At 39.7% G+C, this 16625-nt stretch overlaps 1 protein-coding gene across 1 annotated transcript in view; it reads left to right on the forward strand.

The window, feature by feature from the left end:
• Positions 1-16625, forward strand: part of clasp2 (cytoplasmic linker associated protein 2) — a 136547-nt gene that overhangs the window by 2252 nt on the left and 117670 nt on the right. The window contains exon 2 of the mRNA XM_061897143.1: positions 14318-14396. Coding sequence (XP_061753127.1) covers positions 14318-14396 — 79 coding nt within the window. The remainder of the gene's footprint in view (positions 1-14317; positions 14397-16625) is intronic.

A 16625-nucleotide genomic window follows, 5' to 3' on the forward strand; every position in this document is an offset into this window, starting at 1 on the left:
ATATATCTCGATATTTTTAAACCATGTCACGATACACGATATATATCTCCATATTTTGCCATAGACTTGATGCATATAATCATATATATGTATGTGTATGTATGTATATATATATATATATATATATATATATATACATACATATATATATATATATGTATATATATATATACATCCACAAAACCTGTAACCTTATTTTAAGAAGTTTAATTATCATTAAATTAAGGTAGAAAAGCGCTATACAAGTACAACCCATTTATTTATTTATTTATTACTATAGCAAATAATAAATTGGGGGAGTGGTGTTAAATTTTTCTTTCTTAAATCCATACATTCAGCCATTTCCTACTGCTTGTCCCTTTCGGGGTCGCGGGCGGAAGGCGGGGTACACCCCGGATAAGTCGTCACCTCGCCACCTCATCGCAGGGCCAACACAGATAGACAGACAACATTCTCACTCACATTCACACACTAGGGCCAATTTAGTGTTGCCAATCAACTCAATTTTTGAAAATAGGGACAAGCGGTAGGAAATGGATGAAGGGATGAATCAAATTAGAATCAGGATGACGAAGACTCCCGGTCCGGATGTGAATTGATTTTTTGTGCACCCCGAGGATGTTGTAGTGATTTTCTGCTCAGCTTCCTGCTTGACTTAAGTGCTGCCAAGGGCAATGCTGTTTTACGTCTTAACATGTTATATAAAAATATATTAACATGCTAAGTTAAAATATATTAACATGCAACATTTAGATATATTACCATGCTAAATGTAAATATGTGAACATGCTAAATTAAAAATAAATGCTTAACTTAAACAGCATCCACCAGAATAAGTGAAAATGAGTGGATTTTTCCGTTCATATTTTGTGCCGTGTTTCCTGTTTTGAGCAAGCAGATTCATTTTCTATTCATGCCTTCAATTAAACATGTGATCTATTCTTTTTCCTGGGCGGGGGGTCTAAAATTGTTCTCTGCGGGGAACCTTTGTCAGGACTGGGGGGGCATTGTCTAGGGCGGGGGAGGGTCAGAGAAGCATTTTATTTATGGCTACTAGGTCAGCATCCAGCCATCTATCTATCTGTTTGTATTTGTACTAATGTGCCATATAAAACCTCAGAGACTGGAAAATGTTGCTTTTTGCCAAACAAACATGGTCGGCAGTTAAAGCATTCCCTCCCATTCAGTCGAGAAATTGGATCCTTCCTGTCCCCTTTTGCATCGACTAATGTTGTGTGCGTTGATTAGTGTCTGTATCGTGGTGCAATACATGAGTTCTGATCTCAAGTAGTTGCATATTTTGCTTTTTTTAAGTATAATTTCACAGTTGCATCACAATGTTTGTTTTCCATTTGACAACAACACTACTAATCATGACAGACTTCATGAGAGACAACAAAGACTACTTTGGGACAAATAATGACGATAACCTTATATTTTTGGGCCGGAATATAAGGAGGATGATCTACGGGTTTTTAAAGCTGTGTGCCAAACAGATGCAGCTTTAGTTAAACACTAAGTATCGTGTAGCAGTATTGTTAAGTGCTAAACAAGATATTAAAACTATGAACATAATTAAACAATCACTTACTGTTCAATGTCTGCTCTCACTGGGATGCCGACTGATGTGGTGTTTATCTTCCCATTTAGATGAAGGATGAATCATAATCCTCATGAAGGGTTAAACAAAAAGTACCTAAACAAGTGTCTTTTTGTGTATTTCTCGCCATCTCTGGGTCGAAGTTGGATTATCAAATATTTTTTCAAATGTTCTTGTAATCGGACCATATTTTCGATTACAAGATACTAGATGGAATCTTTACCTGACATTTTTCGACCGTCATCTGCAGTCTTCATCAGAAGGGTCACCTGACCACTGTGACGTGTTGCCCAAGCAGATGTTCTTATAGGCGTGGCCAACCGGGCAGACCTGTCAAGTCCACCTGTTTGGTTAATGGAGAAGGGAGTCCCAGGTATGCGAGAGCATGAATGCTCCGTCATCCCAATTGATGGTTTCCTTGGGCCGCTTCCTTGGTTCAATTGCCTCCTTAATCCATCGTTTGAATTTGTTTCTTTCTGTCCCGATGATTTTGTTGTTGTCCCGGTCCATGGTGTGGTTGTTTATTTTGCAATGATCTGATATGACTTATTTTAGGATTTCCTGTTTGGATTTTTGTTTTAGGCTTCTTGTAAACCTTCTAGTTGTCTCTTTTTCGCATCCTTTCTGATGTTCTTTCTTCCTTGTGTTGAATGTCTTCCCTGTTTCTCCGATGTATGATTTTTATTTTTTTTGCATGATTTGGATGATCAAAGTTGACTAATTTCTCGGTTTATGTCCACAAACTATATATACTATCCAGGTAAAAGGCAGAATTTATCATTTAGAACTAACTTTCACCAACTCCAAGGCGATGCAGCAGCTCACCAGTCAATATAGCAGCATAAGCTTGTTTTCTTTAGCCTGCCTGTATGTTAACATTAAGCTAGCAGCATAAAAAAAACAACCTTTTTACTTGTATGATTGATAACATTTTTTTGCCAAACTGTATAGTTGATTCAACATGATTTCTATATGTATGTATTCTTCCTGTGTATATTAATGTACTTTCCTTTATGTGCTCTGTTTTACAGTAGTTTTGTGGAGACTATCAATAAACAACCTTAAATTGGAGGTTTTGTTTAATCTCTATTTTTTAAGACTGTTTACTAGGGGTGTAACAGTACACAAAATTCAGTTCGGTACGTACCTCGGTTTAGAGGTCACGGTTCGGTTAATTTTCGGTACAGTAAGAAAACAACAAAATTTATATTTTTTGGTTATTTATTTACCAAATTTGTAAACAATGGCATAACCTACATATACACACAGGGTCCCCATTGCCAAGGTTAATGTGGTCAACATATATAAAATAAAAACTAAATACGTTAAGGCTCAGAATGGTTTCTTAACGAAACCTTTCTACATATAAAGTGCTTTTTTTGATTGATTGATTGATTGATTGATTGATTGAGTGATTCATACAATTATTAGTAGATTGCACAGTACATCACAAATTCCATACAATTGACTACTGAATGCAAACACCCCAATAGGTTTTTCATCTTGTTTATGTCGGGGCCCACATTCATCAACACCCCCCCAGCTTGGCTAAATTGGCAGTAAGAGGATATATGGGCTTATTGTTCTTCCACCATAGAAGTGGGTCAAAATCTAGTTTTTAATGCAATACAGCAACCCCTTGCCACCCCGAACAGGAAAAGCGGTAGGAAATGGATGGATTGATGGTCTTAAATTTGCTGCTATAAAAACATTTGTTATTGCTTCAGTCCTGCCTGACTCGCCGAGGAGAGGCTGCTTGAATGCGGTGGTGATGCTTCAAAGCAGTTAGCATGTTTGACGTGTTGGCAGAAGCGTACCTTACTGCTGCTGAACAATGTCGGCAAACCACCGTCATCTATTGTTGTATCGCACCGTGCAGCCAAAGTGTTCCCAAACGGGAGATCTTAACAAGGCAGGAGGGTCTTCCAGCTCTGGCTTTTGCATGTTGTCCTAGCCCGGTCGCTGCTAGCCTGCTGTGTGTTGTGCCTCGCTCTGCATTGTTTACACAACCTGCGGTGCGCTACCTAATATGTCCGTGTGGAAACTCGTTCGGTACACCACCGAAACGAAACCCCCGTACCGAAACGGTTCAGTACAAATACACGTACCGTTACACTTGATTGATTGAAACTTTTATTAGTAGATTGCACAGTTCAGTACATATTCCGTACAACTGACCACTAAATGGTAACACCCGGATAAGTTTTTGAACTTGTTTAAGTCCACGTTAATCAATTCATGGTACAAATATATACTATCAGCATAATACAGTCATCACACAAGTTAATCATCATAGTATATACATTGAATTATTTACATTATTTACAATCCAGGGGGTGGGATGAGGAGCTTTGGTTGATATCAGTACTTCAGTCACCAAAAATTGCATCAACAGAGAAATGGACATTGATACAGTGTTGGTCTTACTTAGTAGGATATGTACAGCCAGCAGAGAATATAGTGAGTTCAGATAGCATAAGAACAAGTATATACATTTGATTATTTACGTTATGTTATTTACAATTCGGGGAGATGGGATGTGAATGGAGGAGGATATTAGTAAATGGTTGTAGTTGCCTGGAGGTGTTGTTTTAGAGCGGTTTTGAAGGAGGATAGAGATGCACTTACTTTTACACCTGTTTGGGGTGCATTTCACATTGATGTGGCATAGAAAGAGAATGAGTTAAGACCTTTTTTAGATCGGAATCTGGGTTTAACGTGGTTTGTGGAGCTCCCCCGGGTGTTGTGGTTATGGTGGTCATTTACGTTAAGGAAGTAGTTTGACATGTACTTCGGTATCAGGGAGGTGTAGCGGATTTTATAGACTCGGCTAAGTGCAAGTTGTTTTACTCTGTCCTCCACCCTGAGCCAGCCTACTTTGGAGAAGTGGGTTGGAGTGAGGTGTGATCTGGGGTGGAGGTCTAAAAGTAACCGGACTAGCTTGTTCTGGGATGTTTGGAGTCTAGATTTGAGGGTTTTGGAGGTGCTGAGGTACCAGGAGGTGCAACACCCCCACTGTTGACATAATTATCTAAGTAAAATCCAACGATCAGGGACGACAGAATACAAATATGTAAATAAATCATAGTAGTCATGAAATAAACAGCAACCGTTAAAAAATACTGCAAAACAATATAATGTAACAAGACAAATATATGTTGATACAACACAGATTTGTCTCTTAGATGTATTTTTTGCCTTTAAAAAACTACAAATTAGACAATGACATCATTTTGACACCCAACCCACCACACCCATGTTTGCCACAAATTGACTGAAAGTCTTTGGGAAAGACTGAGTGGTCGTGCTCCTCCGCAGTGTTCTGCATAATTACTTCTCTTATTTCAATACAAGGGCAGAAGTGAGCTGTGTGGTTGTCCCACGCGTCTTTTCTCCAATGGAGAGATTGTCTCGTTGTTTTTTCTGTGCATCTTTGTCGTGATGGTAGTACTCTGAAAGAGAGGTTTTAGACCTTTTGAGGAATTAAAGGGGAACATTATCACAATTTCAAAAGGGTTAAAAACAATAAGAATGTCCCTAAATAAAGCTTTAAAGTGCCTTATTTTCGCTATCTTCGAAACCACTATCCATTTCCTTGTGACGTCATACAGGGCTGCCAATACAAATAACATGGCGGTTACCACAGCAAGATATAGCGACATTAGCTCGGATTTAGACTCGGATTTCAGCGGTTTAAGCGATTCAACAGATTACGCATGTATTGAAACAGATGGTCGGAGTATGGCGGCAGATAGCGAAAACGAAATTGAAGCTATTGAGCGAATAGCTATTGACGCTATTCGGCCATAGCGTGGGTTTACCTAATGAAGTGGCCCATAGCATGGCTGCCTTATTAGCATCGCCGGTAAAATGTGCGGACCAAACGTTCAGGTCTTTCACATCTTGTGACACTGGAGCAACTTAAATCCGTCAATTGGTAAGTGTTTGTTTCGCATTAAATGTGGGTATCTAGTTTCAAATGTACATACAGCTAGTGTAAATAGCATGTTAGCCTCGATTAGCGTAGCATGTTAGCATCGATTAGCTGGCAGTCATGCCGTGACCAAATATGTCTGATTAGCACATAAGTCAACATCATCAACAAAACTCACCTTTGTGATTTCGTTGACTTAATCGTTGGAAATGCATCTGCAGGTTATCCATACATCTCTGTGCCATGTCTGTCTTAGCATCGGCGGTCAAATGTGAAGAGACTCTGGTACATTCAGTGGGGGTCTGGCGGCAGATTTCTTGCCAGTGGTGCAACTTGAATCCCTCCCTGTTAGTGTTGTTACACCCTCCGACAACACACCGACGAGGCATGATGTCTCCAAGGTTCCAAAAAATAGTCGAAAAAACGGAAAATAACAGAGCTGACACCCGGTGTTTGTAATGTGTTCTGACGTTCTGACGTCATCGCTAAAAGACCGATAAACAGAAAGGCGTTTAATTTGCCAAAATTCAACCATTTAGAGTTCAGAAATCGGTTAAAAAAATACATGGTCTTTTTTCTGCAACATCAAGGTATATATTGACGCTTGCATAGGTTTGGTGATAACGTTCCCCTTTAATGACTCGGGCGGAGGGTAACTTGTGTTTTTTCTACAGTGGTATGTTGGAGGGCTTTTGATGGCTGGAAACATCCTTACAGTAACAGGAGATGTGTGTGTGTGTGTGTGTGTGTGTGTGTGTGTGTGTGTGTGTGTGTGTGTGTGTGTGTGTGTGTGTGTGTGTGTGTGTGTGTGTGTGTGTGTGTGTGTGTGTGTGTGTGTGTGTGTGTGTGTGTGTGTGTGTGTGTGTGTTGCGAGGCTTTCATGCTGAGTCAGCACATTAGTAAAAGGGAGTTGGATGGGATCAGGAAGACGATGTAATAAAACTATTTTTTGTTTGAGGGTGATGTAGATTGCGTGATGTTACCAGATGTTTGGACTCTTCCGCCATTGACTTAAGGAGGACGCTGCTGTGAGGTCATCTTGTCCACACTTACTGCGTCAGCAGAGGCTCAGCTGGGAGACACAACCTCTCAGATTGATCTGACAGGATGTTGACGGGTGACCTGTTTAAATTTGGTCAATTTTCCAGAGAATAAAGCAAATCTGTTCCAACTACCGGTGTCGCAAACCCTTTCTGAACTTGTTGCAGGCCGTGTGAAAGTCACACGATGACGTTCTCTGCTGTCACACAAGTGTAAGACAAAGTTTACCACCACAGATAGTAATTACAGAGGTGGGGAAAATCGGATTGTGGCGGTCCGCTTCCGGTATCATCAGTGTTTGGTCCGCATTGCCGGCAGTAAGTCTGACTTGTTTCCAGCGAGGGTTGGACTCACCGATTCTGTTCATAACTTTTATGGCCATCGTTTCTAGGCGCAGTCAGTTCGTTGAGGGGATCCGGTTTGGTGGCTGCAGGATGACGTCTCTGCTTTTTGCAGATGATGTGGTCCTGATGACTTCATCTGGCCAGGATCTTCAGCTCTCACTGGAACGGTTCGCAGCTGAATGAAACGCGACTGGGGTGAGAATCAGCGCCTCCAAGTCCGAGTCCATGGTTCTCGCCTTTAGAAAGGGTGGAGTGCCATCTCTGGGCTGTTCACGAGTTAGGGAATAGTGGATCGTGTGATTGACGAGCGGATCTGTGCGGCGTTTCAGTAACGGACGCTGTATCGATCTGCTGTGGTGAAGAAGGAGCTGAGCCGGAAGGGAAAGCTCTCACTTTACTGGTCGATCTACGTGCCCATTCTCTCCCATGGTCATGAGCTTTGACCGAAAGGACAAGATCACGGGTACGAGCAGCCGAAAAGAGTTTCCTCCGCCGGGTGGCGGGGCTCTACTTAGCTACTGTGTTGAACAATTTCCCTTGTGGATCATTAAAGTTTGTCTAAGTCTAAGTCTCCCTTAGAGATAGGCTGAGAAGCTCTGTCATCCCGGAGGAGCTTAAAGAAAAGCCGCTGCTCCTCCACATCGAAAAATGCCAGATGAGGTGGTTCGGGTATCTGGTCAGGATGCCACCCAAACGCCTTCCTTGTGAGGTGTTTAGGGCACGTCCAACCGGTAGGAGGCCACGGGGAACACTTAGGACACGTTGGGAAGACTATGTCTCCCGGCTGGCCTGGAACACTGGATGAAGTGGCTGGGGAGTGGAAAGTCTAAGCATGGAAGTCCGGGCTTCTCTGCTTAGGCTGCTGCCCCCGTGACTCGACCTCGGATAAGCAGAAGAACATGGATGGATGGATGGATGGTATTAAGGCCACAATACAATATTATTGTGGTATATTTACAAAAAAACACTTAAAAATAAAAAAACCCGCCAAAGTGTGTTAAATGAAGCATCAGGAATGTTTAGAACAAACACTGACTACAATTGAACACAAACATAATGTTCTAACCATATTTATTACTACAAACAGGTAATAAATATGAGAGAGTGAGAAGTATCACTTTGGAAAATGCTGATTTTCAGAAAAGTTACTTGACAATTTGATGTTTACTAATGTTAATACTTCACAATTTGATGCTTGGCTTTGCTGGCATCAAGTGTATTAATGAGTTTGTCATATTACTTGTGTTCCTCGCAGTGCAGTGTCATCATCAAACTTTAATTTTTTTGTCCACGCTGCCACCTGGCGCATTTCCCACTTAAAACATGGATAACTAATCCCATTAAACCAGCAGTTAAATCAATGTTATTGTAAAACATTGTGGCTTAAAACACCACTACTTCTGATTGGCTTTGTGTGTCGTCTTGGAAACGCCCCAAACATGGTTCTGCCTTGCAGTACACAGACCTAAGAGTTATTTGTTTCTCCAAGGTTTGTTTGTCTGTCTGTTTGCTACATAACTCAAAAAGTTATGGATGAATATGAATGAGTAGGTAGACTACAGACATCTTTTAGCCGCAAGTTTATGGCGACTGGGGACAAAGTGTCTGACATTCTGTGGGTTTAGAATTCACACAAATCAAATCATGTTTATTTATTGTTTCACTTAGCAGGCAGCTACAGTCCTCACGTACACATTGTTGTGTGTCTGGGAGCGAAGCACAGAGACGGACGTGTGTGTACGGGAGAAAATATGTGTGTTAATTTGGACGTTTTTTGGCAATAAATGTTAAAAAGGGCGTCAGACTTTGTGACTTCTTCTGGACGCTACAATACGTTCTCGTATTATCTGGACTATAGAGCGCATCGTTATATAAGCCATACTCACCAAATATTGGGGAATTTCCATATATAAGCTGCACCAGACTATAAATCTGTCACAACTTGGACAATGAGCTGGTTGTTTTCCCGAGAAGCAAGTGAACTTGAATTTGGCGTGAAGGTAGACACATATTTTTATTTTGACACTATAACTAAAAACAGGAACAAACAAAAGGCGCGCACAATGGTGGTCAAAAAACTGGCCTATGAAACAAAAGACTAGCACAAAGGCAATTAACTATAAACATGAAACAAAACACTTGCACTGTGGCATGAATAATGAGAAAACTTACTTGACACAAAACGAGAACGGGACATGGATCATTGGCATGGGTTACAAGGTCTTAGATATATATGTTGAAAAATTCTGTACATTTTTATTTACATAACTTAATTGTTTCCAAACTGTGTCTTTAAAGGGGAACATTATCACCAGACCTATGTAAGCGTCACTATATACCTTGATGTTGCAGAAAAAAGACCATATATTTTTTTAACCGATTTCCGAACTCTAAATGGGTGAATTTTGGCGAATTAAACACCTTTCTATATTTGCTCTCGGAGCGATGACGTCAAAACGTGACGTCTCCTAGGTAGTCAACGCCATTTTCTCAAACACATTACACGCAGCAAGTCAAATCAGCTCTGTTATTTTCCGTTTTTTCGACTGTTTTCCGGTACCTTGGAGACATCATGCCTTGTCTGTGTGTTGTCGGAGGGCATAACAACACGATCAGGAACGGATTCAAGTTGACCTACGTAGAATGTGCATCGATTAGCACGGCATGCTAATCGATGCTAACATGCTATTTAGGCTAGCTGTATGTACATATTACATAGTTACGCCTAATTTTGTAGCTCTATTTGCATCCAGCCTTTCCCTCCATCCGCATTTAATGCCAAACAAACACTTACCAATCGACGGATTTAAGTTGCTCCAGTGTCAAGAGATGCGAAAGTCCCTCGTTTGGTCCGCACATTTTACCGGCGATGCTACGATGGACATGGCACAGAGATACCCTGTGACACTCAAAGCAGATGCATTTCCAATGATAAAGTCAACGAAATCACAAAGGTGAGTTTTGTTGATGTTGTTGACTTATGTGCTAATCAGACATATTTGGTCACGGCATGACTCCCAGCTAATCGATGCTAGCATGCTATTTAGGCTAGCTGTATGTACATTTGTAGCTATATTTTCATCCAGCCTTTCCCTACACCCACATTTAATGCCAAACAAACACTTACCAATCGACGGATTTAAGTTGATCCAGTGTCACAAGATGCGAAAGTCCCGATCGTTTGGTCTGCACATTTTACCGACGATGCGAAGGCAGACATGGCCGAATAGCGTCAATAGCTATTCGCTCAATGGCTTCAGTTTCTTCTTCAATTTTGTTTTCGCTATCTGCCTCCATACTCCAACCATCCGTTTCAATACATGCGTAATCTGTTGAATCCCTTAAACCGCTGAAATCCGAGTTTGAATCCGAGCTAATGTCGCTATATCTTGCTGTGGTATCCGCCATGTTGTTTGTATTGGCATCACTGGATGACGTCACAGGAAAATGGACAGTGGCTTCGCAGATAGCGAAAATCAAGCACTTTAAAGCATTTTTTCGGGATATTCTGGGACGGGTAAAATTTTGAAAATTGTTATTGGTTTTAACCCTTCTGAAATTGTGATAATGTTCCCCTTTAATATGGCAGTAAAATGACTGATCAGACAAAACTGAAGTCATCGTTAATACTAAACAAACACTCGTAAAGGTGTTAGCATATTATCTCACGGTGACCATGTTCGTTTTATTACATTACGATAGCGGATACAAATATACATGAAAACACTCCGACAGACATCACACATGGGACGGTTTAGAAAGTAAGAATTGTTTTAGTTATATTGTAAAACTTTGAAACGTTGCTTGGAGTGATGAATGAAGAATCCATATGAGTTAAAACGCTATGGACGGCTGTCAGACGGAACGGCACTTGCACTTCCGGTTCAATGCTTAAAACGGCAGAAAATCCTGGCTGTGAGCGAACTTGTTCAAAAAAATGGCGCCAGATCACAAACAATAACACACCTTTTCAGTGTGTTTGCAGGAAACTATTTCCATTATGGGCGTCAGCGAAGAAAAATCCATGAATTAGCCGCACCGTTTTACAAGCCGCACCTTTCAAAGCGTAGGAAAAAAGTACCGGCTTGTAGTCCGCAATTGACTGTATATTGCCCTCGTTTATAAGTCTGTCGGCTTTTATGCATTACATTAAGGGAACAACCTGAGTGTTATTGGGTTGTTGCATCAAAAAGAAAAATAATGTCATCTAGGCCTGAGGGATATATCGATACACTCGATATATCGCGGGTGTGTCTCTGTGCGATATAGAAAATGACTATATCGTGATATTCGAGTATACGTTCTCACGCAGTTGCTTTTAGCTGCTGGCATTAAACTGCATGCTGTTCCAAGACTTTCTTGTCTCTCCTTCTCACAGAGACGTAAACCTAGCACACCATCTTACAAACGTCACACATTCCAGCGGAGCAGAGAGGTAGCGACACGGTACCTGTGATGCTAACGGTTAGGTGCGGGTGGTAATACGAGAGAGAGAGAAGGTGTGAATCTGGTAACAAATGAAGGAAGAATTAATTCCCAAGGAAATGAGAACGGATCCATCGTCCTGTGATGGTTTGGCTTCAAGCCAGAATATGTTCAACATTTATGCGGCAAAAGCGTTGCTACAAAAAGTAGCAGCACTGCTCATGTAGCATCATTTAAAAAGTCACCCGCTAGAGAATGAAGAGTGGTTGAAACGCCGCATGTCAACATCTACGGCCGGTGCCACACCAACAAAATGCCGAATCAACTATTTCCACATCAACACCGTATAAAAAAAATAGTCAACAACAGAGGGAGATAGCGTCCGCAGGAACCTACCACATAGCGAAGGACATACACTACTTGATTTCCTATTATGCAGCTCATTTTTATTTGACAGTTATTGAAATATCTTGCATGACATCATGCACAAAAGTGCACTTTATTTCTTTTAAACTATTGTAGTGGCGATCTGTACAAAAAGACCACTTTACTTTTGTCAGGATAGGGGGGTTGTTCTCCTAGGAAGGCGGACGGACTACTCGGGACATGGCGTGCAGGTATAAACATGATTTTAATTTTAACTCCAAAGCTACAAACAAAAGGCGCTCACAGTGGAGGAACAAAACTTAATGTAGGGAACAAAACTAACACAAAGGCAGAACTATGAACATGAAACAAAAACACTTACGGTGACGAGAACTATGACACGGACCGAACGAACACAAGAGATCCAACATGGGCAGAGAAAGAGATGAAAGATGTCATTGGAGCAGGGGTCACCATCACGGTGCCCGCGGGCACCAGGTCGCCCGCTGGCCTGTTCTAAAAATAGCTCAAATAGCAGCACTTTATTTTTTAAATTGTATTTATTTTCTAGCAAGCTGGTCTGGCTTTGCTCAACATTTTTATTCTAAGAGAGACAAAACTCAAATAGAATTTGAAAATCCAAGAAAATATTTTAAAGACTTGGTCTTCACTTGTTTAAATAAATTCATTTATTTTTTTTACTTTGCTTCTTATAACTTTCAGAAAGACAATTTTAGAGAAAAAATACTACCTTAAAAATGATTTTAGGATTTATAAACAAATATACCTTTTTACTTTTTAAATTCCTTCCTTTTCTTTCCTGATAATTTAAATCAATGTTCAAGTATTTTTTTTTTCTATTGTAAAGAATAATAAATACATTTTAATTTAATAATTTTTTTAGCTTCTGTTTTTTCGACAAAGAATATTTGTGATCAAAATTCGAAAAAAAATTTCTGGCAAATCTAGAAAATCTGCAGAATCAAATTAAAGTCTTTTGAATTTCTTTTAAAAATTTTGTTCTGGAAAATCTAGAAGAAATAATGATTTGTCTTTGTTAGAAATATAGCTTGGTCCAATTTGTTAAAGTGCAGATTGGATTTTAACCTACTTAAAACATGTCATCAAAAATATATATTTATTGTGAGAAATCATTAAGATGATCAGTGTTTCCACAAAGATAAATATAATTAATTATTAATAATAACATAGAGTTAAAGGTAAATTGAGCAAATTGGCTATTTCTGGCAATTTATTTAAGTGTGTATCAAACTGGTAGCCCTTCGCATTAATCAATACACAAGAAGTAGCTCTTCATTTCAAAAAGGTTGGTGACCCCTGCATTAGAGTATTAAGGGTAATGTCGCCATGTCGACTACCTGGCAACTACAGGCTTAAATAATAGTGACATGATTAACAACAGGTGCGTGAGTTCAAACAAATGAGGCAGGTGAAACTAATGGTTGTCATGGAAACTAAAACAAACCAGGGTGCGCAAAAACAGGAACTAATGGTGTCAAAAACAACAGAACAGAACTAAAAAGAATCCAGACCACAGAACATGACAGACTTAGTGTTGTTTTGATGTCATCTTGAATTACATCATGCACAAAAGTGCACTCATAGCTTATTTTAAAATGTCTCTGGCAATCTTGCACTTTGTTTTGAAATGACATGAATGTTAGTGCCAATGCTTAATAACTGTTTAATAAATACACTTTTGGTAAATTGACTTAGTTGTGATTTCCCTCTCTGCATTAAAGTTTAAAATGAGCATATATTAATGCAGTATGAGGAAGAATGTTTTAATGTAGACACATAGAATCATCATACTGCTGTGATTATATGCATCAAGTGTTCATTCAAGCCTAAGGCAAAATATGGAGATATATATCGTGTATCGGCCTAAAAACATCGAGATATTAAAAAAAGGCCGTATCGCCCAGCCCTTATGTCATCCCAACTCTCAGGAGATTCTTTTTACACCCTCATAAGCCTCCCGAGTAAATCCTGAACACGGTGTGCCATTTAGCAGCCTAAGCCGCCATACGTCCCCTCACAAAGAACCATTGATTCAGACCTGGATGTTTACACTGTTTGCTCCAGCATTCCTCCTTCAGCCAGATGATATCTTATTTTGAAAGGACTACTGATGTGTAGACTTTAATGTGGACAGAATCTCCACGTTCCATCCACTACCTGTGCATCATGCTTGGTTCTGTCCGGTTTTTAGTGGCTTTCCTTCCCTGCTTACCTGCCTTTGCTGTGCTTGTGCCTAAAATAGGCAAGGATTGCAGTCGGACGGTGCACGCAGCAAAGGGGCAGAGTAATGTTTTAATAGATTTCCTTCTTGGATCGCTGTTAGTCGTGCTGCTGCTCTGCCAAGACAAGCATTCCAGCGGCACAGCAGCGCCGTGTGGGGATGGGATCCTGATCAGAAACAAGCCGTGGAAAAACTCCACTCCACCAGACACGGGGCAGTTTTCATATGTCGGCCATATTGTCAAACCAGGGAAAAGACTCAACTCCGGCTCATTAAGCACACGTCAATGAGGGCGTTGTCGATGGAGAACTAATACAAACTGCTGTTTCTGTCTGCGTTTGTAGGTGGCGCTGTTGGGAATCGACACCTGTGCTGCATTTGTGGACCGCCTGGGAGAGCGCTTCAGAGGGCACCTGGGCACAGGTGAGAGCTTTAACTCTTTGAAGAGGTGGAGTAACAAAGTGCTAGTTATGTAGTAGAAAATATCACTTTCTGTGGTCTACAGAATGTTTAGTGGCGCCCCCCTGTGGGCTGTTTGAAAAGACTTTGAAAGACACGCTCGCATACATGTTATACATATAGCTCATGCTAGAGTGTAACGTATAAGACATGCTAGCCCGTGTGTTGTTCATATATGACATTTTAGCTTACATGTAATAGATATATAACACGCTAGCATATAGGTAATACATGTGCTAGCATACATTAAATACATGTATAAGACATTCTAGCATACATGCAATACATAAGACATGCTCACATACATGTAACCTAAAACATAAATAAGACATGTTAGCATGCATGTAATACATATATATGACATGTTAGCATGCATGTAATACATATGTATGACATGTTAGCATGCATGTAATACATACATAAGACATGTTAGCATGCATGTAATACATACATAAGACATGTTAGCATGCATGTAATATATATATAAGACATGTTAGCATGCATGTAATACATATATAAGACATGTTAGCATGCATGTAATACATATATATGACATGTTAGCATACATGTAATACATACATAAGACATGTTAGCATGCATGTAAGATATATATACGACATAATAGCATGCATGTAAGACATATATAAGACATGTTAGCATGTAGGTAATACATATATAAGACATGTTAGCATGCATGTAATACATATATATGTTAGCATGCATGTAATACATATATAAGACATGCTAGCATGCAGGTAATACATATATATGTTAGCATGCATGTAATACATATATAAGACATGCTAGCATGCAGGTAATACATATATAAGACACGTTAGCATGCAGGTAATACATATATAATACATGTTAGCATGAACGTAATAGATATACATATATAAGACATGCTTGCGTGCATGTAATACATACATAAGACATGTTAGTATGTATGTAATACATATATAAGACATGTTAGCATACATGTAATACACATATGACTTGTTCGCATACATGTAATACAATATAAAACATGTTAGTATGCATGTAATATATATATAAGACATGTTAGCATGCATGTATTACATCTATAAGACATGTTATCATGCATGCAATACATATATGACTTGTTCGCATACATGTAATACATATATGACTTGTTAGCATACATGTAATACATACATAAGACATGTTGGCATACATGTCATACATATATAGGACATGCTAGCATACATGTCCTACATATATAAGACAAGCTAGCATACATGTAATAAATAAGACTTGTTAGCATACGTATAATACAGCCGGAGATGTTGACATGCAGAGTTTCAAGCACTCATTCTCTAGCAGGTGACTTTTTAAATGATGCTACTTTTTGTAGCAACGCTTTTGCCGCATAAATGTTGAACATTTTCCTAGTTGAAGCCAAACCACCGCCAGACGATGGATCCCGTGCTGTTTTTCTTGGGAATTAATTCTCCCTTCATTTGTTACCAGATTCGCATCTTCTCTCGCTCGTATTTCCACCCACAACTCACCGTTAGCATCACAGCTAACGTTACCATGTCGCTACCTCTGTGTTCCGCTGGAACGTGTGACATTACACACGTGACGTATGTAAGAAAGTGCGCTTGGTTTACGTCTCTGTGAGAAGGAGAGACAATAAAGAGTGGGAAAAGCATGCAATACAATGCCCGCAGTTAAAAGCAACTGCGTGAGAACGTATACCGTATTTTTCGGATTATAAGTCGCTCCGTAGTATAAGTCGCACCTGCCGAAAATGCATAATAAAGAAGGAAAAAAAAAACATATATACGTAAGTCGCACTGGAGTATAAGTCGCATTTTTGGGGGAAATTTATTTGATAAAACCCAACACCAAGAATAGACATTTGAAAGGCAATTTAGAAAAAATAAAGAATAGTGAACAACAGGCTGAATAAGTGTACGTTATATGAGGCATAAATAACCAACTGAGAAGGTGCCTGGTATGTTAACCTAACATATTATGTAAGAGTCATTCAAATAACTATAATATATAGAACATGCTAACCTTTACCAAACAATCTGTCACTCCTAATCGATAAATCCCATGAAATCTTCTTCCTCGATGTCGCTTCTAAACAACTCTGCCAACTCCAAAGGTATGCGCCACTTCCTCTTGTCGTCCAGCTTGTAATCTGCAGTACATGATTTCCTT

This window comes from Nerophis ophidion, linkage group LG04 (assembly GCF_033978795.1).
Source record: "Nerophis ophidion isolate RoL-2023_Sa linkage group LG04, RoL_Noph_v1.0, whole genome shotgun sequence".
In the NCBI taxonomy this organism is placed as follows: domain Eukaryota; kingdom Metazoa; phylum Chordata; class Actinopteri; order Syngnathiformes; family Syngnathidae; genus Nerophis; species Nerophis ophidion.